General features: G+C 41.3%; 1 protein-coding gene across 2 annotated transcripts in view; it reads right to left on the bottom strand.

Annotated features, from left to right (window-relative positions):
• ADCY3 (adenylate cyclase 3) overlaps positions 1 to 21,769 on the bottom strand; it is a 122,987-nt gene extending 101,218 nt beyond the window's left edge. For both annotated transcript variants that reach the window (XM_044661020.1, XM_044661019.1), the window contains exon 1: positions 21,095 to 21,769. In XM_044661020.1, the coding sequence (XP_044516955.1) occupies positions 21,095 to 21,769 (675 nt within the window). The remainder of the gene's footprint in view (positions 1 to 21,094) is intronic.
• Positions 21,770 to 22,869: the final 1,100 nt, after the last annotated feature.

The raw sequence follows: 22,869 nt of genomic DNA, 5'->3' as shown, positions 1-22,869 counted from the left end.
TCCACATTAAGTGCGAAAGGCAGGTATCTGGACAGTCCTACCCAAGGAGCTAGCCAGAGTTCCTAATAAGCCAACCAGTGGACTCATTCCTTTGGATTAAGGAACTGTTCCCAGAAAGCACATAAATTAAACTGGGATGAAGGCTTTTTTTTTTCAACCCTTAGCTTCCATCTTGGAATCAAGTTATCTTGGTTAAGTATTAAGTATTGGTTCCAAGGCAGAAGAGCAATAAGGGCTAAGCAATGGGGGCTAAATGACTTGCCCAGGGTCACACAGAAAGCATCCGAGGCCAAATTTGAACCCAGGACCTCCCATCTCTAGGCCTGACTCTCAACTGACTGAGCCACCTAGCTGTCCCTTTTAATGATTTTTTAAAAAACACTTATCTTCTATGTTAATACAAGTTCTAAGACAGAAGAGTGGTAAGGGCTAGGCAATTGGGGTAAGTGACTGACTTACCCAGGGTCACAAAGCTAGGAAGTGTTTGAGGCCAGATTTGAACCCAGTTCTTCCCAACTCCAAGCCTGGTACCCTACCCATTGTGCTACCTAGCTGCCCCCTGGGCTCAGACTTTTGAAAGGCATCTGTCTGATGACTAGAGGGCTGGAGCTGGAAGCACTCAATTTCTCTGAGACGGACTTTCCTCGTCTATAAAGTGGCAATTAATAATACTCATAGCACCTACCTCATGGGGTTCCTGTGAGATTCAGATGAGATAACAGATGAAAAGTGCTTTATAAAACTTTAAAGTACAACAAAAAGGCAATCATTTTAGATGGTACCCATCAATTCAATCAATCCACAAGCAGGCATGACTAGATTAGCATGGAGTAGAATACTGGGATAGCTATCAAATTAAATAGTCATCACGGAAAGCCCGCAAGGGAGAGAACACAGGCCAAAAAGTGATTTTGATGAGAAGTCAGTGGCAAGGATGGGGCAATCCACAAAGAGAAGGGGCCTAAATAGAGGCTCTGGGAAATGAGGGGGTACATGTAGACCCTGGGCATTGAATCTGTAAGGATGGCCTTCAACAGGATTCTGCTGAGAGGTCTGGGGTCCTCAAAATAAACCCTGTTTGAGAGAATTGTCTATATCTTCACAGAACAACCTCTAGAGATTTCCATGACCCTTACAACAATCCTGGAGTGCTATGATTATCCCCATTTCACAGTTGAAGAAACTGAGGCAAAGAGGTTAAGTGATTTGCCTATGGTCACACAATTAGTAACTGTCTGAGGAGGTTCAAACTTGGCATTCTGTCCACTGCACCACTTAACTACCTACCATAATATATTTCATGAAAAGATGGCGGGAGCTAGCTGGAACAATTCAACTTCACTACAGGCTGTGACATATAGCCGCACCAAAATGTTACCTAAATCTATATTAGCCTGAACTCTCCTGATCTTGGGATCTAAAGAGGGTGAAGCCTGATTAGGAGATGGACGGAGGCCTTTGGAGAATACAGGGAGCTGTAAGCTTTGATGATACAATAGAAAAAGTCCTAGATTAGAGTCAGAGAACATGGGTTCACATCCCACCTCTGATACTTATCTTGGGCAAAACACTTCATTCAAGGTCTTAATTTCTTTATCCAAGCTGACAAAAATGGGAAAATGACAAATGTTGGAGAGGCGATGGACATTAATTACACATTAATACACTGCTGGTGGAGCTATGAATTAGTCTAAGCATTCTGGAAAACAATTTGGAACTCTGCGCATAGCTCACTGACCCAGTGATGCTACTGTTAAGCCAATTACCCCCAAAGAAATCAAAGAAAGAGGAAAGGGACCCACACATGCAAAAATACTTGTAGCAGCTTTTGTTGTTATTGTAGCAATGCGCTGGAAACTAAAGGAGAGCCTATCAATTGGGGAATATCTGAATAAATTATTGTATATGAATGTAATGAAATATGATTGTGTTTTAAGAAATGATGGAAGGGATGGATTCAGAGAAACCTGGGATGGTTTGTATGACCTGATGCTGTGCAGCAAAGGGCACAGATTCAAGAAGTTAATTTATATGATGTCAACAATTTTGAAAATGTTTAGAACTCTGATCAATGTTATGATCCACTGTTGCAGAGGAGAGATGATAAAGCATCCTCCTGAAACATAAGAGATAAATACAGATTATAGAATGAGGCAAATAGTATTGGACATGGCTAATAAGGGAATGACCATGCAAATTTGTTAACAAAGGTTTTGGTTCTTTGTTTTCAGTAGAGACAGGGAAGGGGAAGAGGGGAAAGGAAGAGGAAACTATTTTTTTTTCATTGAAAAAATTAACATTTAATTTGAGGAAAAAGTCCTCATTATCTATAAAATATGAGGTTAGCTATGGATTATTTCTAAAGTCCCTTCCAGCTCTAAACCTTTGGTTTTATGCCTTGTAGTCCAGGGGAGGGCAATTTGTAGTTCAGGCTAGTCAGGTATGATTTCTCCATCATTTCCTGGGGCAACTTTTATTCCTTTGTTTGTTTACATTTAAAAGCTAATGTTGACACGCTTGAAATTAGCCTCTGCTGTTATCCATTTCAGAAGGAACTGCCCCTGTGGGACCTCCGTAGAGACCAGAACAGCATGATGGGATCTCCTGAGGCATCCCTACCCCTGTGACATCACATTGGGACAAAGACCAACCCAGGGACTTTACTCCTTGAAAGAAAGAAGGGATAAAAGCAGAGCGCAATGGGGCAGGGGTTTTAGTTTTAACATCCTGAGGTCTATGAGTCCCAACCCTGGTTTTAGGATATTCTACGTTAATGTTTAAAAATATGCTCATGACCTCACAGGCATGGGCATCTCTTCAGGTTCTGAGCTTGAGAAAGGCTGCTATGTTTTTGTTTTCCCTCTTGGGAGCTTCCTATAACCAAAAGCGAGGCTGGGCAGCTGAGCTGGGAGGAAGGCAGCAGCTGCTGCCAACAGCCCCAACAGAAGGTGTCAGCCTTTCCCTAACCCTGAGGATGCCTGTAGTCAACAGATGAAAACAAGGAGACCCGGAGCCTCTGGGCTTCTGTTTCCAAACTGGTTCCTAAACAGCAAACCCAGAACTGATTGCATCAGCAGCATGGAAAGCAAGAAGCAGGCAAGGGAGGCAGCTGCGTGGCTCAGTGGATTGAGAGCCAGACCTAGAGATAGGAGGATTGGAGCCAATACTTAGCATCAATCTAAAGCAGAAGGAAAAGACTTAAAAAAAAGAGTTGGGGGACTCTAGCAGTCAGAGACCACGGAATCCTGTCATTAGGGAACACTGCCGCCAGCCGAGCGGTGGTCGATGCCCTGATCATGAGCACAATGACCTGAGCAGAGACTTCAGGCATGGGTGAGATTATTTGAGAAGGAGAAAAAGTTAGGCATTTGGTTAACTGTCATATGCAGAGGGTTATCTGTACGATGGTCCCCCTGACAACTCTTACAGCCTGGAGAAGTTTCTCTTTGAAAGACCACGTTAGCAGAGTTCAGCTGCCAGTTAGGGGAGCTGCTAACAGAATTAGAACCTTTTTAAAAACAATATTTAAACAGGAAAAAAAATAGAATTTTAAATGGAAATTTAAACTGGATGAGAAGCATGGAATGGTAGACAAAGAGTACTGGAATTCCGTAGACAGACCTGATTCAAATCGCAGTCCTGTTATTTAGAACCCTGAATGAACTGAGGCACGGTCGCTTCGTCTCTCTGACCATTCGCTTCCTCAGTCTTAAAATGCAGTAGAAGGTCTAGGTCATCTCTAAGATTCCTCCCAGCTCCAAATCTATAATCTTGGGATCCTCACAATAACTCTGTGAGGATATTAAGTACCAACGGTACTGTTAACCCCATTTTACAGATGGGAAAACTATGGCTCAGGCAAGGCAAGTGACTTTCCCATGACCTCACAATTCATTCAGTGTATGGGATAGTATTTCAATTCCTGTTTCTTCTGATGCCAAGTTCTCTATATTCTACCTGCCACCAATGAGATAAAGTTAAAGAAAGATCTTTATAAACTGCAAATTAATATGCAAAGAAGTGTTTTTAGGTAACTCAGGCAGCTAGGTAATGCAGGAGATAGAATGCCACTTTTGGAGTCAAGGAGACTCATCTTCCTGAGTTCAAATCCGGCCTCAGACACCTTCTAGCTGTGTGATCCTGGGCAAGTCACTTAACCCACTTGCCTCAGTTTCCTCGTCTGTAAAATGAGCTGGAGAAGGAAATGGTAAATTACTCCAGTATCCTTGCTAACTAAGAAAATCCCAGATTGGGGTCAGAAGAGTCAGACATAACTGAAAAACAAAAATTAGGTAACTAGCATATACTTCCCCATTTTCTTCCTCCATACCGATTCCCAATACCAAATAACTCTCATTCATAGACATGATACTTTACATTTAACGCTGCTGTTAGATCAGTTGTATTTGACTTTTTTTTTTTTGATAACGATACCATACTGGTTTGTCATTTCCTACACCAGCTCACATGAGAAACAGAGATAAGGAACAAATGAGGAAGTGAGACAAATGGGGTTAAATGATTTGCCCAGGGAAACACAGCTAGTAAATGTCTGAGGCTAAATTTGAATTCAGATCTTCCAGACTACAAGTCTGAGCTCCATCTACTGAGCCACCTAGCTACCCACCTTACTTATAGGGCAACTTTTTCTGGAAGATGGTCAAGAAAAAGGCCTTGAATAGCAAAAATAGATGTCACAAAGTCTATGCACTGAAACCCACACATTCTACTCACAGAAATAGTCCCTCTTACTTCCTATAGGCTGTGTGGTATCTTGAGAAGAACACAGTCAAAGATTCAGAAAACCTGGGTTTGCATACTTATTACCTGTGTGACCCTGGGCAAGTCACTTAATTCACTTGCCTCAGTTTCCTCATTTTTAAAATGAGAGGTTTAGACTGCATAGTCTCTTTCACATTTCTAGAAAGCTTTTATACATCGTTTCCAATCTCAAAGCAGATTCAAAAGTAGCAAATTAGAACAGGATAGAACTTCCTAGAGGCAGAGAAATCAGTCTAACAGTGAATGAGACAAACAAAAATAAAACCTAGAAAACAAGACAGGAAGATTAAAAAAGCAGGGCAGGGCCATTAATGGTGGAAACAAATAGTCTTTATGTCTCAAAGAAATCCCTAGGGCATCACTGTGTTGCCACCTTAGCCAATGACTGAGGAAGACCCAGAGCCATCAAGGAAGGATCCATGATGGTCAGAGGCATTCATTTAAGAAGGCAAGGATGGAAAGGTGTGTGTATGATACATTTTAGAAAGAACTCCATTAAAATGGTTAAGAGAAAAGTTTAGGCACTTAAATGACTAAGTTTGAGTTGTCTGGAAAATTCACTTATGAGTGGGAGATGAATTAGAGAAGTTCTGAGGGATGGAGGAGAGGGAACTTCCATGGTGACAGAAGGTCTAAGAGAGAAGGTAAGAGTTTAAAAAAAATAAGTTACTACATGTAACTTGGTAGATGAGGGAGACAGAAAACATGTAAGGAGGAAAGAAGTATAGTCAAGGGAATGACTTGTTGATCACGGGACATTAGGACAAATGGAAAAGATGGCCTGGAACACAGCATCTAGATTTTTTCCCTCAGAGGTATTGGTACCCACTCCCACTCACATCCTTACCAGGACTTTTCCCAACTGGATCGTGTCTGAACTAAAAGATCCTTCAAACCAATCTCTGTGGATTTTACTCACATACTGGGATTATTCATAACTCTAGGGAAAGGACCTAGTCATTTCTATTCCAACCTGTACCAAGAAGGCAATCTGATCATTAAATACATTGACTGTAGGTCTTAGAAATGGGATGCTTACTTCGTTATTTTTTTAATCATTGCACTAGGTTGGAACTTATCTGGCAGTCAAGAAAAAAAATGTTTATAATCATATATCAGTTCAAGGTTTATGCTGCATTTTGCATATATTACTTAACTCTCACAACATCCCTAAGAGATACCCATTTTACAGATGAGAAAACAAAGGATGACAGGACTTAAGTGACATGCTCAGCATCACATAGCTCTTAAGTGTCTGAGACAAGATTCATACACTCCATTCTTCCTGACTCCAAGTGCGTATGCTCTCAATTATTCCACCCTGGTGCTCCAAAGACCACCGTAAGAATCAATTTACAGCTTTATATTCCTTCCTATCCCCTACAGCCCTTAGCACACAGGGTCTCATAAATACACAGCTGGTGTTATATATTTGTTGAAGAAGTACTTTATTTTCATTTTTAGTCAATCCTCTTCCCATGCATTATAAGAAATCAATACATTTTAGGCAAGGTGTGTGCTAAAGTAATTATCCAGTGGTAATCTGAGTGATTTGGGAGCTATGTTTATTTTATTTTATTTTTTAAATTTTTTCCATGGTTACATGATTCATGTTGTCTCCCTCCCGTTTTCCCTCCCCCTCCCAGAGTTGACAAGCAATTCCACTGGGTTATACATGCGTTAGCCCTCAAAACCTATTTCCATATTGTTCATTTTTGTAACAGAGCAATCTTTTAAAACCAAAACCCCAAATCATACGCCCATATAAACAAGTGATAAATCATGTTTTTCTTTTGCTTTTCTGCTCCCAAATTTCTTTCTCTCGATGTGGATAGTGTTCTCTTTCTCATAAGTCCCTTGGGATTGTCCTAGACCATTGCATTGCTATTAGTAGCAAAGTTGATTACATATGATTGTGGGAGCAGTGTTTAAAACAAAATACAAGGGGCAGCAAGGTGGTTCTATAGATAGAGAGCCAAGCCTGGAGAAAGGAGGTCCTGGGTTTAAATCTGGCCTCAGATACTTCCTAGCTATGTGACCCTGGGCAAGTCACCTAACCCCCATTACCTAGTCCTTACTACTCTTCTGTTTTAGAACCAATTCATAGTATTGATTCTGAGATGGAAGGTGAGGGCTTAAAAAAATACAGATGGATTAACTTTATCCCCAATACCATAGAAATGAAACTTATTATATATAGTCCTTTGCATACATTCCAAAGATGAGAGGGTGAGAAAATAAGTAGAAAGGACAAGAGCAAGTATGTGAAGGGATGGATGGGAGGAGGCTGAGATGAAGTTGGGGGGAAAGGCCTCCGGTATTGGACTGAAGTTCTTAAACAAAGTCAGGAGGGCCACGTGGTAAGTCTAATATAAAGAGGATTTCTGTTCAGACAAGTCAGACTACTCACTGCATGTAGTTCTGGGATTCTGCAAGAAAGATAATCAAATTTTGGCTTGAAAAAATTACCAATAAAAACTATTCTTAGTGTGTTTATGTAGCAGCCATAAACAATGAATTTTCAGGACCCAGAATTGAGTTATGAGTCTCCAAAGGTCTAGTATTCATCTGACCACTGAATTCATAGTAATTTTCTCCCTGTTACACAATTCAGGAGTTTGTATCAAAAATCATGGACAGTTAGACCTTCTCAGCTAAATACCCTTTTACCTTGGATTTCTGATTGGCCCCACTCACATCCCTTCACCTCCACTACAGATGGCCCATGAGAGAAGAGGATTTTAAATGAGCTCATTTCTAGAAAGCACTTTGTAAACTTTAAACTGCTATATTAGTGTCAGGAGAGGTACCTTGGCCTAGAGGGGGCCTTACAGTCAAAAGACCAATGTCATAGAAAAGTTCTTGCAATAATAAGATCATAAGTAATCTGGTTTTTAAAAAACACAGAAGAAACTCAACTATTATATTATTAATTATATTATAACTAATTATTATAATGCTAAGTATATTATAATTATCATATAGTATATTTATTATATAGTATAGTATGTAGTATATATTATAGTATATTACATATTATGTAGTATAGTATATTAGGTTTATTATATAGCATAATAATATCATAATTGATTATTATAATCACACATATTAATATTTTATAAGTTTCTAATTATATTCATTTTATGTTTGTTATAGTCATAATTATGAATTATTATAATCCTAAGTAGATTATAGTTATATTTATTATATAGTATATACTTACATATAGTCTATTAATATAAATCTGTTTCTGTATCAAACATAATTTTATTTTTATGTATTATTTATTTTATATTTATATATTTCTATTTATATAATATTAATATATAATAATATAATAAGTTATATTGTATTTATTATTATTTATCAAGAGGAAAAAGAAGTCAGCATTCTCTGTGTGAGGCTTTTGAGGCCCAGAATAATAATTGTACCTTTCATTTGCAGAGCTTTAAGGTTTGCAACACACTTCTCCCCTCACAAAAAAACCATGATATAAAGGGGATTTTTAGCCCCATTTGATGAGGAAACTGAGGCTCGGAGAAGTTAAAATGTGAAATGAAGTCTTTCTAACTCCAAACACAGCAGGATATCTATATCTCTCATAAACATCTTCTTTTCTCCATCTACACAGTCACTAACCTGGTGCAGCCCCTCATCACCCTTCCCATCCTAAACTGGTCCCTTCCTTCTTTTCCAGCCTCCTTACACCGTCCGTCCTCTCTTCCCCATACTCTACGATGGAGTGAAACGGCCTTCTTACCATTTCTCACACACATCACACTCCATCCTGGCTCTTAGTCTTTGCACTGGCCGTCCCCTGTGCCTGGAATTCCTCCCCCTTTTACTGACGCCTCCTGGGTTTCCTGGCTTCCTTCAAGAGTCAACTAAAGTCCCCCTGCAATTTCTCAGATCTACGTGAACTAAAGCAGAGCAAAGTGAGCAGAACCAGGAGAACCTTATCCACAGTAACAGCAATACTGTACGATGAATGGCTGGGAATGACTGAGCTATTCTCAGCAATACAAGGATCTAGGACAATCCCAAAGGATTTAGGATGAAAAATGCCATCCACTTCCAAAGAAAGATGGCATCTGAATGCAGGCTAAAGCAGGTCATTCTTTACTCTCTTTTCTTCATGGTTCATTTGGGTTTTTTTAATGCATATTCCTCTATAACATGATGAATATGAAAATAAGTTTTTCGTGATAATACATATATGACCAATAGCAAATTGCTTACCATCTCAGGAAGGGTGGGGGAAGAACACGAAACTCAAATTATTAGGAAATAAACGCCAAAAATTGATTTTACATGTAATTGGGAAAAAAATAAAACATTATTGATATGGGAAAGAAAGGGAGGGGAAAAAAGGTCTTTCCTAGTCTCCCTCCTCATCCCCATCTACTAATGCTTTCCCTCTGATATTAAAATTTCTAATTTATCATGTATATGTGTATACAGTTACCCCTCCCACAATGCAACTTTCCCCATTGCAGGTTTGATATATTGTGAGTAAGCATAAAAAAATTAAATGGGAATTTGGGGAGTTTTTTGGAAGTTGCAAATGACACTCAAAGAATAGCAGATGACACAGAAAATGTGTAGAAACTCAAAAATGCATATTTAGCCCAAATTTTACAAAAAAGTACTACAAATACCCTATAAAAGAAAAAGAAAAAAAATCAGACATTCTCTAGTAAGGGAGGGCCAAAAAATTTTAGTAGGATTTTCCAGATCACAAAGCTCTTAACCCCATGATTTGGAAGGATTACACACACACACACACACACACACACACACACACACACACACACACACGATCTTATTTGAACATGGTTGTTTGTCTGCTGTCCCCATTAGTCTGTGAGGTCCTTGAAGGCAGGAATGATCTTTTGCTTTTCTTTGTATACTCAGTGCCTAGCACATAGCAGGCACTTAATACAGACTTCTTGATTTGACTTGCCGTATTCCATGTACATTCAAGATGACTTATGATCTTCTGTGCCTTTGCACTAGGGGAGCTCAGGAGTGGGCCTGGATAAGACTATGGGCTGAAGCTTCAGCAGAGAATTTAGCTGGCCCAGAACAAATACCAAGCAGGTTCTCAGTCTCTGTTTCTGCGTCTCCTCTAATTGTGCCATCTACTCGACAGTTCTTCCTCAGATCCCCTCACCCAATCTCTCTTCCTCATAATCCCTTTGGGGTACCTTATCCTCTCTCAGAGACTCCTCTGTGATGCCATGTTGGTATTTAGAAACTATAATCCACGTAAGAGAGGTTTTTCCCTCCCATCTCCTTAATGTCCACAAGAATCTTTCTTAAAAAGACATCTATTTCTTAATAAAACTTCCTTTTTTCCCTTCACAAATTCCCACCATTTCCTATTCCCTCAATGTCTTCCCAAACACACGCAAAGAAATAATTTAGATTGAATTCAGTTCTGAAAATTTGAAAATGCTTCTATGATTCAGCTACTGTTCACAAGGAAGCTCCAGACAGATCAATATTTATTTGTTCAAAAGCATTATTAAGTGTCGAGATGCTGGCGATACAAAGATCAAAATGACAGTCACTGGCCTCAAACGGCTTACATCTCCTGGGGGAGATGTCAGTGGGGTGACCCACGGCATGTGCAGTGGAAAGAACGCTGACCTTGGAGTCCCAGGACCCGAGCTGGAATTACCACCACTCTGCGTCCTCCTGTCCCTGCTAAAACTTGCAGTGAGTCATTGCCTGCCTCTAGGTCTCAGGATCCTTCTCTGTAAAATGAAGGGGTTAAACGAAGTGGCCTCCAAGGTCCCTCCCTGCTCTGTTCAGTCACGTCGGACTCTACGTGACCCCACGGACATTGGGCAAAGTTGGCAGGATGTAATACATATTAGGGAATGATGGGGCAAAGGGAAAACTCTAAGAAATGTCAAGAGAAAGTCCTTTAAAAGTCAGTCTCAAACTGGCTGACCTTTCATGAGGGTCTTACAGAGGGGCTGTGCCGTAGTGGAAACACGATCAACAAGTCTGGTCCTCGGTGTTGGCAAGCTTGTGACCTCAATTTGATCAGGACATCCAGGGTTGAACAGGCTCTGGGTGACTGAGTCACCATAACCAAATACAAGGAGACTGATTTAAAACCAGAATGCCAATTTATTAAATTATAATGGGAAACATGCCTTTTCTAATGACTAGAACACTTGCATTCCCCCATCTAGGACAGGGAAGGAGGGAAACAAGGACAGGAGGAGAAGAAAATAAGAATTTATATGGTGCCTATGGGCCAGGCATTGTGCTAAGCATTTTTTTTTTTTTTACAAATATTATCTCATGTGATTCTCACAACAACTTTGGAAGATAGGTTCTCTCATTATCCCCACTTTATGGTGGAGGAAACTGAGGAAAACAAAGGTTAAGTAACTTTTCTTGAGGCAGATTTAACTACAGATCCAGCATTCTATCCACTGCACCCACCTTTGCGATATCAAGGCGGCTAAGAAAATGAATCTACAATCAGAAGTTAATTGGGTCCATTTCTGGGATGTTAAAAACGGAGACTTTTTCATTTCTGAACCTGGCACAAATGTAGACCTTTAATAAGGCTTGTTGGGTCATATATTAATTCACTCAGATTCTCTGCCCCCAAATCTAGCATTCTTTCCATCCCTATCACGCCGTCTCTATGCATCCAAGAATTGTCTTATTTTTAATGGATATTTCAAGGGATTTTTTCCTGTGACATATAGGGAACAATCTCAGTAAACTACTTCCAGAATGCATAGTCCAGGAGGATAATTCAGGGAAGAATTCCTAATTCAGTACGTTGTAGGTTGAATCTCAGATTCCTAGAAGCATAGACTTCAAAGCTGGGGGGGTCTTGGCTATAATTAAAGGGTGAGGCACTGGCTGATCTCATCTGTAAGTTTTGGCTTGCCTCTCTGAGACCTGGAGTCCATTGACTATACATTTTTCAAGAAAAGCTTGAGTTGCCCCAAAAGGAAAGTGTTCTGTACCTGGGCTTACCCCAGAAGCTTCCTCGGCTACTTGTTAAGTTGCCACAATAAACCTCAACCTATACATAGCCTAGGATTTGTTCCTAATTCTTGGGATAGATGCTGTACCATCCCTAGGCAGGATGTTCCTGCTCTGTTCAATCGTGCCTGACTCTACATAACCCCATAGACATTTGGGCCTCGATTTCAATGTGCCAATGAATTGAGCATTTATTAAATGCCTACTGTGTGCTAGGCTCTTTATTAGGTGCTGAGAATACAAAGACATAAATGAAACAGTCCCCATTCCAAAGGAGCTTACATTCTAATGGAAGAGATAGCCTAAACACATAGGCATAAACGAAATGCATATAAAGTCGGTACACGGTAACCTTGGAGAGGAAAGAACAAGCAACTAGAGTTGGGATGGGGTGGGAGAAGACAGGAAACTCCTCATACACACGGAGGCACTTGAGTCTTAAAGAAAACCAGAGATTCCAAGAAATGGAGGTAAGCACTGCTGGGTTTATACCCCCAAAGAGATCATAAGGAAAAAGACTTGTATAAAAATATTTATAGCTGTGCTCTTTGTGGTGGCAAAAAATTGTCCTTCATTTGGGGAATGGCTGAACAAATTGTGGTATCTGTTGGTGATGGAATATTATTGTGCTGAAAGGAATGATGAACTGGAGGAATTCCATGTGAACTGGAAAGACCTCCAGGAATGGATGCAGAATGAAAGGAGCAGAACCAGGAAAACATTATATAGAGAGACTGATACACTGTGGCACAATTGAATGTAATGGACTTCTCTACTAGTAGCAATGCAATAATCCAGGACAGTTCTGAGGGACTTATAAGAAAGAACACTTTCCACATTCAGAGGAAGAACTGTGGGAGCAGAAATACAGGGAAAAAAAACCAACTGCTTGATCACATGGTTCGATGGGGATATGATTGGGGATGTAGACTCTAAATGATCACTGTAGTGCAGATACTAATAATATGGAAATAAATCTTGATCAATGGCACATGTAAAACCCAGTGGAATTGCTCTTTGGCTATGGGAGGGGCGGGAGGAGGGGAGGGAAATAATATAATCCATGTAACCATGGAAAAATATTCTAAATTAAATAAATAAATAAATTCTTAAAAAAAAAAAAAAGAAATGAAGGTAAGAAAGAAGAACATTCCAAGAATAGGGTTTAGCCAGGGCAAAGGCAAGAATGCTGTGTTTAAGTAATACCAAGCAAACCAGTATAGGTAGACCACAGAGTGTATGGAGAAAAGCAATGTGTAAGAAGACAGGGATTGAATTAAATGACCTATAATGGCCCTACAGGCTCTGAAATAAAAAGGCAGCAAGATAAAAGAAAGATCTTTGGGGGTTCTACAACTAAGATCTCCAGACACTTTCCTCCAGTGGAGAAAATTCCATGGGGTCAGTTGTATTGGTTTATTTGAGGGATGAATCTGCTCGTAATAGCTACATCCTAGTTTGGGAATTATAGCCCCTGTCTCCCTTTTCCTTCTCCCATTGCTGACTGGGAGCCCTCATCTTATCCCTCTGAGCCTCAGCTTGCCTTCCTTTAAATCCGGGGTAGTGTTCCCAGCTTCATAAAGTTAATTATTTTGGAAGTATTGTCAGAGCAGTTTCAGCTTTTGCTGCTACTAAGCCACCATCTTGTCTCTGCCCCAACACAGTCTGAAGTGAATTATTTTGAATCAGAAGAGCACTCAAGCAAGTCCAACCTTCTGAGTTCAGATCTGCTCTTTAATATTAAGTAACTGTGGATCCCCAGAGTGGGTTGCTTAATCTCTCATTGCCCCGGCAAATCTATAAGATTGTAAGGTACAAAAGAGTTGCACTAGAGGGCATTTCCACTTTGGGAATTCCCCATATCTGAGGAAATGAGAGGTCTCAACTTTGGGGGGAAAATAGTAGTTTATAGAAGGTAGTGTTTAATACCATTGATATCATCACTGATATCCTGGCATGCCATCCTCTGTCACCTATGCCAGCAATAGTTGTTTGCCAAATTGGAGAAATGCCACTTGAGAAGAAAAGGATAGAGTAATTCAGGCACAGAATATGATATGTAGGAGTCCATGAGGTAAAGGTCTGTCTCACTATAGTGAGGGATTCCTGTGTCTGCAAAAGCATTATTCTTTGGTTTTAAAGAACATTATTATCACTCTGCCTCCAGGTTCTCTGCCCTGAAAGTCCCCTGAGAGTCTTCAGCTCTGCTAACGTACCCCAAGGTTTGCCAGTGGACATCAGACATTTAATGACCCTAAAAATCTGGCTGGTTCATAATCCTTGTTCTGATAGATCCTGAGACACAGGAAATAGTCGGTCATAGTGACCATCCATCCAACCCCATCAAGAGGGCTGGTCTCCTTCATTCCCCAGTTCCTGGGCTCTGACATTGGCTCAGCCACTCTTTAGCTATGTGGCTTTGGATATAAATAATTTAATCTCCCTTTATCTTTGAAATGTGGAGGTTGGTTGGAAGAGATCATCTCCAAAGTCTCCAAGTTATAGACCCTATGGCTGAGGAAAGGGTTAGAAAGTAAGACCTCTATAGAAGAGGCTAAAGTAGTTGAAATTATTTGCTCTGCTATTTACTAGCTATGTGACTTTGGTCAACTCATGTCACCTCTATGGGCCTCAGTTTCCCCATGTGTTAAATGAAAACATTGGGCTAGAGGAACTCTAAAGTCCCTTCCAGGTCTAAATTGTCTGATCTATGAAATGAATAAAAAGATTAAGGGATCTTAAAACGAGTTTCAAATGAATAAAGAATATATACTGAGCATGAAAGCATTGCACAAAGTCAATGAAAATTTTTTTTGGTCCAGACCTATGATTTCATTGGAATAAGGTACTCAGCTACCAAAGTAGAATTGTTCTCTAATTTTATAGTGTTAAAGAGTTGCCTAGGGGCCTTTCAAAGTGAAGTGATTTGCCCAGGATCACCCATTAGAGGCAAGATTTGAGAATCCAGATCATCCTAAATAAAGCTGAACCACATTGTCTCTCCTTTGCTGTTAGCCTTCCACTTTCCTGAGAAGAATCAGGCTCTGCCATGTAACCTCTCAGTTCCCTTCCTCCATCCCTCACAACTTCTCTATCTCATCTCCCATTTGGAAGTGAATTTTCCAGACAACTCAAGCTTAGCCATTTAAGGGCCTAAACTTTTCTTAACCATTTTGATAGAACTCTTCTAAAATGTATCACGCACAAACCCTTCTGTTCCTGCTTTCTTAAATGTATGCTTCTGACCACTATGGATCCTTCCTTGATGACTCTGAGTCTTCCTTATGATCAGTCATTGGATAGAGCTTCAATACAATGATGTCCCCAGGGATTCCATAAGGATTATATGTCCCCACCCTTAATGGCCCTGTCCTGCTTTTTGTATGCTCTTGTTTTTTTGTTTGTTTTTTTATGGCCTCATTCAATATCAGGCTGACTTCTCTCAGTAGACAGTGAAGATCTGCCTCTAGGAAGTTCCATCCTCTAGTTCCAATTTGCTATTTGGAATCTGCTGTGAGCTGGGAAACTATGCAAAAAAGCTTTCTGAAAATGTGCCCAGGAACGTAAATTTAGAATGAGAAGGAACCTTGGAAGTCACCTAATCCAAATCCTTCATTTTTCAGATAAAAATGACAAAATGGAAAAGCTGAGATTTGAACTCAATGTCTCTGGCTCCACAGCCAATGTTCTTTGCATTCCTGCCACCCTGCCTTTCTAAATAAGAGCAGTATTTCTAAATAGGAGTATTTCTAAATACTCCTATGAATAGAGTCTATGAGATTTGTGACTCCTGTTTTCACCATTCAAAGCTTTTTCCTGGCCTGCATCAAAAGTAGTTAAGGCTGCCATTGTTGTCACTCAGTGGCATCTGACTCTTGGTGACTTCATTTAGGGTTTTTTTGGGCAAAGATACTGGAGTACTTTGCCATTTCCTTCTCCTCATTTGAGAGATGAGGAAACAGGGAAACAAGGTCAAGTGACTTGCCCAGGGTCACACAGCTAGTAAGTACCTGAGGCCAGATTTGAAATCAGGAAGGTGAGTCTTCTTGAGTCCTGGGCCAGAAGGCTACCATATACCTGAGTTTTCACTCTATAATGAAGGCAGAGTAGTACTTTAGGAAAAGCACAGACTCTGCAGTTATAGGAATTGGGTTCAAATCCTACTTCTTTTATTTAGTATCTGTGTGACCCAGAATCTCCTTAGACCCTTCTGGATCTCGGTTTCTTCATCTGTAAAATGAAGTGCTTGGACCAAATGACATCCAAGGTCTCTCCCAGACCTATCTTTATGAGCCAATGACTATGTGTGTTTTTAGGGTAGGATAATTTGCATGGTGCTTGCTCCTTACAAAAGTTTTTCTCCATTTCCCCATTTTTCCTTGGTGGCAGCATGATATAATAAAAACTGCTTTAGACTTGGCATCATGAGAGAGCTGAACTGAAATCCCATCTCTGACATTTGGTATCTATGAGATCATGGCCATCTAGGAGATAAAACGAATAGAACCTGGTGTCAGGAAGACCTTAGTTCAAATTTGGCCTCAAATACTTTCTAGTTGTGTGACCTGGGACAAGTCACTTAAGCGCTGTTTGTCTCAGTTTCCCTGTCTGTAGAATGGGGACAATAACATGTACTTTGCAAAGGGTTGTGAGGATCAAATGAGATAATAATTGTAAAGTGCTTAGAGCAATGCCTGGCGCACAATATGAACTTAATGAATTCTTACTGATTAATGACAGATGGCAATACCTTAATATTAAGGTCTTCCTTCCACTGATTATCTCCAATTTATCTCTTATAGATCTTATTTGTATTGAGTTATTTACATGTTGTCTCCCCCATCAGAGTGTGAGTTCCTTGAGAGAAAAGACTAATTTCTGCTTTTCTTTCTAACTCTAAAGTTTAACGTGTTGCCTGGCTTGTACTGTTACTATACAAATGTTAGCTATTAGCTATTATTATTATCATATACATCCAAAAAATGTATATGAAACAAAAATAAAAATCCTATGTACGTGTGCATGAAAAAAAGGTGAAGCACTTTGCAACCTTTAATGCTATATGTGTCAGCTCTTATTACTTCATCTTGTAGTTAGTAGGGGATTATTATTATACCCATTTCTTAGATGAGGAAACTGAGGTTCAGATGCATTAAGCAACTTGCCCAAGGTCACAGGACAGGTAAAGGCAAATACTCAGGTCTTTTAATATCTGATTCAGTTCTCCCTCCTCCCCACTACCCACATCTATTATATCTACCCTTAGTCCTGCATTTTTTTAACCATTCCATAGAAGATATGCACAAAGGATAATATCCCTGCTATTTCAAGTCACAGAGCATCCTCAGAAAAAAAAGTTCCCCTAGCACTCAGTTCTCTGAGCAACCTTCCCTGAATGACAGTGAAGGAAATGGCCCATCATCAAGGCTTCAGGTTTCTTGAGACTTCACTAAATCCACATTTATTAATTAAAGAAGTGGTCTAACCCAGAGCTGTCCAAATGCTAAAAAGTATGGGTAATATGGTCTCACAGTCCAACAGTATAAATGTGTCACTAAGCTGGAAAAACCCTTAAAATGGGTATAGGGAAACCAAAGAAATATTTTGGAGTCTGTCCTGTTGACTCTTGTCCATTCTGGGCCTCAGTCATCCCACCATCACCTACCATTTCAGAATCATCCCCTTTCATATTCCAATTTCTAAAGAGAAGAACTATATCCTATCCCATGGTAGTCTTCATCCCACCTCTGTTTCTGTATCCTTCTCCTTGCCTCCTGGAGTCTCCGTTTACTTATTTGTAATATGAGGGGATTGGACCAGATGGCCTCCAAGGTCCCTGCCAGCACTAGATCGCTAATCTTATAATCAATCACTCTCATCCACTATCCTTCAGCACAGGGTTTCCCCCACTCCCATAACTTCTCTCCTTGATCTTTCCAGGAAACCCAGAATATGACATTGCATCCACAATAACAGTGGCAGGTCACACCATCAATGGCATCAGCTTGCCTCAAAAGAACAAAACATCAGGTGATGGAAGATAAGGATCTTCTAGTGGCATTCTCTACCAAATCTAGGTGAGAAAGGAATCCTGAACTTTAGGTTGCCAAATTTCCTCTGTGTCAGGAAAGTACAAGGGGAGAGAAACCCAAAGTGACAAGGATAAAAGTGATCTAGGTAGAAAATATGTTAACCCTTAGGAGCACAAGTTTATATTCATGTCCCAGTGAAAATCTAACCCACTATTCAAGAACAAAAGTCCTACTGGGATCACTTAATAGAAGTTAAGTCAAAGAGTGGCACAACATCCCATACTTTGTTTTAGAATCCCTAGTTTCCTTCAGAGTTCAGCTTGATCCACATCCTAACTGATGGCATTGTTCCCTCTTCCCCAACTGCTATTGCCTTCCCTTTCCCTTGCAAGAAAATCCCCTTCTTTTATTTTATATGGGGGTGTTACCAAAAGTCTTAGTGCCAATTTTTCTATACATGTATATATCCATTTAATCACCACCAATAGAATATAAATTCCTTGTGAATAGATACTGTTCATTTTTATCTTCAGATCTCCAGCTCCAAGTACAACACATGAATCAAAGCAAGCACTTGATAAATGCCTAAAAATGCTTGTTGACTGCCTGACTGATGAGAATAGGAGACAAGTCTTTTTTCAATTTAATTGACTTTGATTAATGTACTCTTTTAAAAAAATCATCAGTATAAAGTATATCCAATGTGGAAGTCTCTCCACTAATGCAGAAGAGCAATTCATCTTTGACTTTGAGGTTAGAGAATTGCTTGAAGAGATAGGTTGGTAGATCCATAATATGAAAAGGCTGAACTAGATCAGTGATGGTGAACCTATGACAAAGGTACCAAAGATGGCACGCAGAGTGCTCTCTGTGGGCACCCATGCTGCCGTTCCCCCCTCCCCAACCCACCCTGAAGAGTTTGTTCCAAGAAAAGCAGAGGAACTTAGGCAGAGCTGCTCTTTTCCCCCTCCCCACCACACTTGATGACATTTTTTTTATATTAGTCACCCTTCTACCCAGCAGCCCAATGGGAGCGCTTCCTTCTTTCCCTATCTGGGGTTAAGGGAGGGGGAAGAAGGGATGAGATTGGGGGGGTGTCAGTGGGTGGGGCACAGCACTTAGTGGGGGACAGGATGGGCATAGCACTTGGTCCAAGGGGTAGAATGGGAGTTAGGCCCAGCACTCCATCTCTAAAAGGTTCTCCATCACTAGACTAGATAATCTCTAGTCACTTCTTGTATTAAATCTATTAACCTGAGGTGGCCAGGTCTTGACTCCAACGTTGGCCCATAGAATGTTTTTACCACCTCCGATTCTGCCTCCTTTAGCAATTGCTAATCACTAATGGTCCTTAGTCCTTCTCATTCTGGGATACTCCAAACAACGCAACTCAAACACTATTGGGAACTCTACCCACCAGAAGGTATTGACTTGGTGTCTTGGAGAGTGCTTCTGCCGTAAAGTTGCTACACCAAGAGGAGGTTTCTCAGGGCCCTGGTGTCAGCCTACTGTGTGTCAGGCACTGTGCCAAGCGCTGGGGATACAAAGGTAAAAAATAGTCCCCGATCTCAAGATGCAGACAAAATAAATTGGAGATTCTAGGGAAGGCACTAACATTAAGGAAGACTGAAAAAGGTTTCTTGCAGAAGACAGAAATTCAGATGAGACATGAAAGAAGACAGGGAAACCTGGATGCAGAGATGAGGAGGGAGAGATTTCCAAGCATGGGGAAAATGAGACATCTACCAGAAGATACTGACCCAGGCGGAGTAGAAGGATACAAAAGCCTTATACTGGTACATGGCAATAGAGCATCCCAGAGACCCAACTTTGCCCACATTTAGCACTAGGGAATTGGGGAGATATCTATAGCTCACTCTGTTAGGCTTGGGAAGGTAGTGGTCAATGCTGCTGAAGCTGTAAACCTCTAGGACAATAGGAAAGTGGTCTCTCTTCTTTCTGCTAGAAACTTTGGACCCTGCCAAACTTCAGAGTGAAGGAAAAGATGCCTCAACTGCCCATCCCCAAAATGGTCACCTCTTCTTTGGTGAGAAGAGAGGGCTCTAGCAAAAACCATAGCTCCATGAAAGGGTGCAGCTGACAAGTATGTGACATGCAAGAGAGCACAAAAATGGCCCATTTGGAAATATAAAGGAGAAAAAAAAGAGTGGTGAAACAGAGACAGGAAGAGTTTGAAATCAGAAAGACCTAGGTTCAAGTCCTGGTTTTGATACCTCCCAGCTGTGTGACCCTGGGTGAGTCATATAACCTTTCAAGGCTCCAGACATTTCTCTAAGACTATAAATGCTGTGTTGCTGATCTAAGTTGGTAGAGGGAGTTTCCACAGTGATGAGGTCACAAGTCTAAAATAACACCAAAAATAAACAAGCTCAAAAGTACACATTTTTTAGTGAGAGGAGGGAGGAAGAGACCAAAATTATGACTTCATCAATGTACGGAACTGCTAGTGAAGAAACTCCTAACAATACAGAATGTCTGAAAGTTAGAATCTTAGAAAGTTACCTGGGGGCACTAATACATTACCTGACTTGCTCTGGGTCACAGTATATGTCACGGGAAGGTCTAGAACCCAGGTCTTCTTGTCTCTGAGGCTTACTCTCTGTCCAGCCTGCCATCCTCTCTTTTTTAAAACCCCTTCTTTCTGTCCTAGCCACAACTTTAAAACAGAAGGGCAAGAGCTAGACAAATGGGGTTAAGGGACTTGCCCAGGGTCACACAGCTAGGCAGTGTCTGAGGCAAGATTTGAACCTAGGACCTCCAAGCTCCAGGCCTAGCTCTCTATAACACTGTGCCAAACTAGCTGCCCCTGTATTCCCTCTTAATCAACACACATCCAGTATTTTTAATGCCAGAAATTTCTACTTTCTATGGCACACAGGTATTTTGATGAAGGAATTACAATGCCTTATACACAGAAGATACTTAATAAATTCATGAAACTGGGGTGGTTAGGAAGCACAATGGATAGAGCATCAGACCTGGAGTCATTGGGTTTAAATGTAGCCTTCTTAGCTGTGTGACTCTGGGCAAGTCACTTAACCCTGACTGCCTAGTCCTTGCCACTCTTCTATCTTAGTATTATTATACTAAGTAATATTTATTTATTATTATTAATAGTAATTAATTAAGTATACTTTAGTATTAGTATGCTAAGACAGAAGGCAAGGGTTTTCACATTTTAATTAATTCATTAATCAATTCATAAAATCAATAGCTTTAAGCCTTTGGTGAAGGCTTACCTCCCTTAGCAACCCGATGCCGTCCAACTGCTCCTGTTGCTGCTGGGCAACGGTGACCCCCAGCACCAGAGTGTGGATGCAGCAGGAGACCACGGAGATGAGCACGATGGGAGTGAGGCTGAGGGGCAGCGTGATGAAGAAGGAGAAGACGAAGAAGGCCTGCCAGCCCACCGTGTCACTGGCCGCATGGGAGCGAGCAAAGTTCAGGCCAAGGTAGGAGAAGATCTGGGCGGTGATGAGCAGCCACAGCAGGTAGGGGACCACCTTCCTGGTGACTCTGTTTGGGAGGAGGCCCTTCTTGCAGAGGACAAAAAGGATGATGTCCAGCAGCAGCCCCACCCCGGCCACCACAATGGGCGCTAGCTTGTCACTGGAATAGACCACAGCGCACATGATCACCACATAGCAATCAAAAAGGGCAGCGAAAATCACCAAAACCAGGAGGGTCTCGTGGCGTTGCCTCTTGAAATAAGTCTGATACAGATTCTCCAAGGACTCAGGGATGAAAGTCAAGCGCATGAACTGAGGCAGGCAGAGGCAGGAGCCAGTGTTCCGGACGGAGATTTCATGGGTCCGGCCACCTGCCCGATCAGGATCTGAAGGCAAGCTGACCGAGTACTCGGCCGACTGTTCGGCCGAGTACTCAGTCTCAGAGAAGCCCTGGTTCCTGGGCATTTTGTCAGGTGTTTAGTCTCAGGTCTGCTTGGAGAACTGGAAAGAGGAAAGAAGTGGGGGAAGTTCCTCCAGTTGGGTTGTCCTACCAGGACCCCATCAGGCCCAGGGATGATTTTCCAAGGACCTTTTCTTGTCTGGGGCTGAAGAACAGCCTTTGTAGATTGGAACAGAGCTTGGTTGGAGGCTTCTGAGCAGCAGGTGGGATTGACTCCTCTGAAACTTCAAAAGACATTGCTAAGGCAAGGTTGTTCATGAGTCTTTCCTGCTGACCCCTCCATTCCCCAGAACCCAGAGCAAACTCTACTGCAAGAGACTGCAGAAACAAACCTTTTCCACCCACCCCCTCTGTCACACACTCACACACACACAAACACACACACACACACACACACACACACACACACACACACACACACTCCCTCTCCTCTCCTCTCCTCTCCTCTCCTCTCCTCTCTGTCTGTCTGTCTGTCTCTCTCCTTCTTTCCCTCTCTCCTCTCTCTCTTCCTTTCCTCCCTGTCTCTTTTAGAGGCCTGGAAACCTCTCTCTTTACTAGCATTTTGGTTTCCTCTCTGGTATTCAATTCAATTCAATTCGACAAATATTTCTTAAGTGCCTAGTCTATGTAAGGCACTGGACATCTCTGTCTTTAAAGCTTTGCCCCTCTTTCCTTTACCTATTTATTAAATTTTCTTCAGGCCCAAATCTTCAGGTTTTGAAATAAAATGGGGCGTGAAGGAGAGCCAGGGAGGAAAAAGAAAGCAACCCTTGAGAATCCTACCTTTTCCTCAGCTCCTTCTCTTGTGTCTCCCAACCCCGAACTGGAAGTGAGAGGATATAGATACACACCCCTTTACAGCCTAGCTGGGTCAGCTCTTGCTTTCAGTCTAGTTTTCTCTTCTGATCTCTAAGCGTCTCCTCCCCCACAGGACAAGAAAGAAGGTGGGTCCTTCCACCCACCTCCATCTGGGGTTTATTCCCTCTACTTACCTGTGAAAGGCGGAGAGAATAGCCTCCACCGCTCACTTCCCTGGGGTGTCTCCCCTCAGGATTTTTGGATCAGTGGGGTTGAAGGCAGGAGAGTAGGAAAGTCGGGGGTCCCT

The sequence above is a fragment of the Gracilinanus agilis genome, chromosome 2 (genome assembly GCF_016433145.1).
Source record: "Gracilinanus agilis isolate LMUSP501 chromosome 2, AgileGrace, whole genome shotgun sequence".
NCBI lineage: Eukaryota > Metazoa > Chordata > Mammalia > Didelphimorphia > Didelphidae > Gracilinanus > Gracilinanus agilis.
The sequence above is the reverse complement of the archived record's forward strand: the minus strand, read 5'-3'. Positions and strand labels throughout refer to the sequence as shown.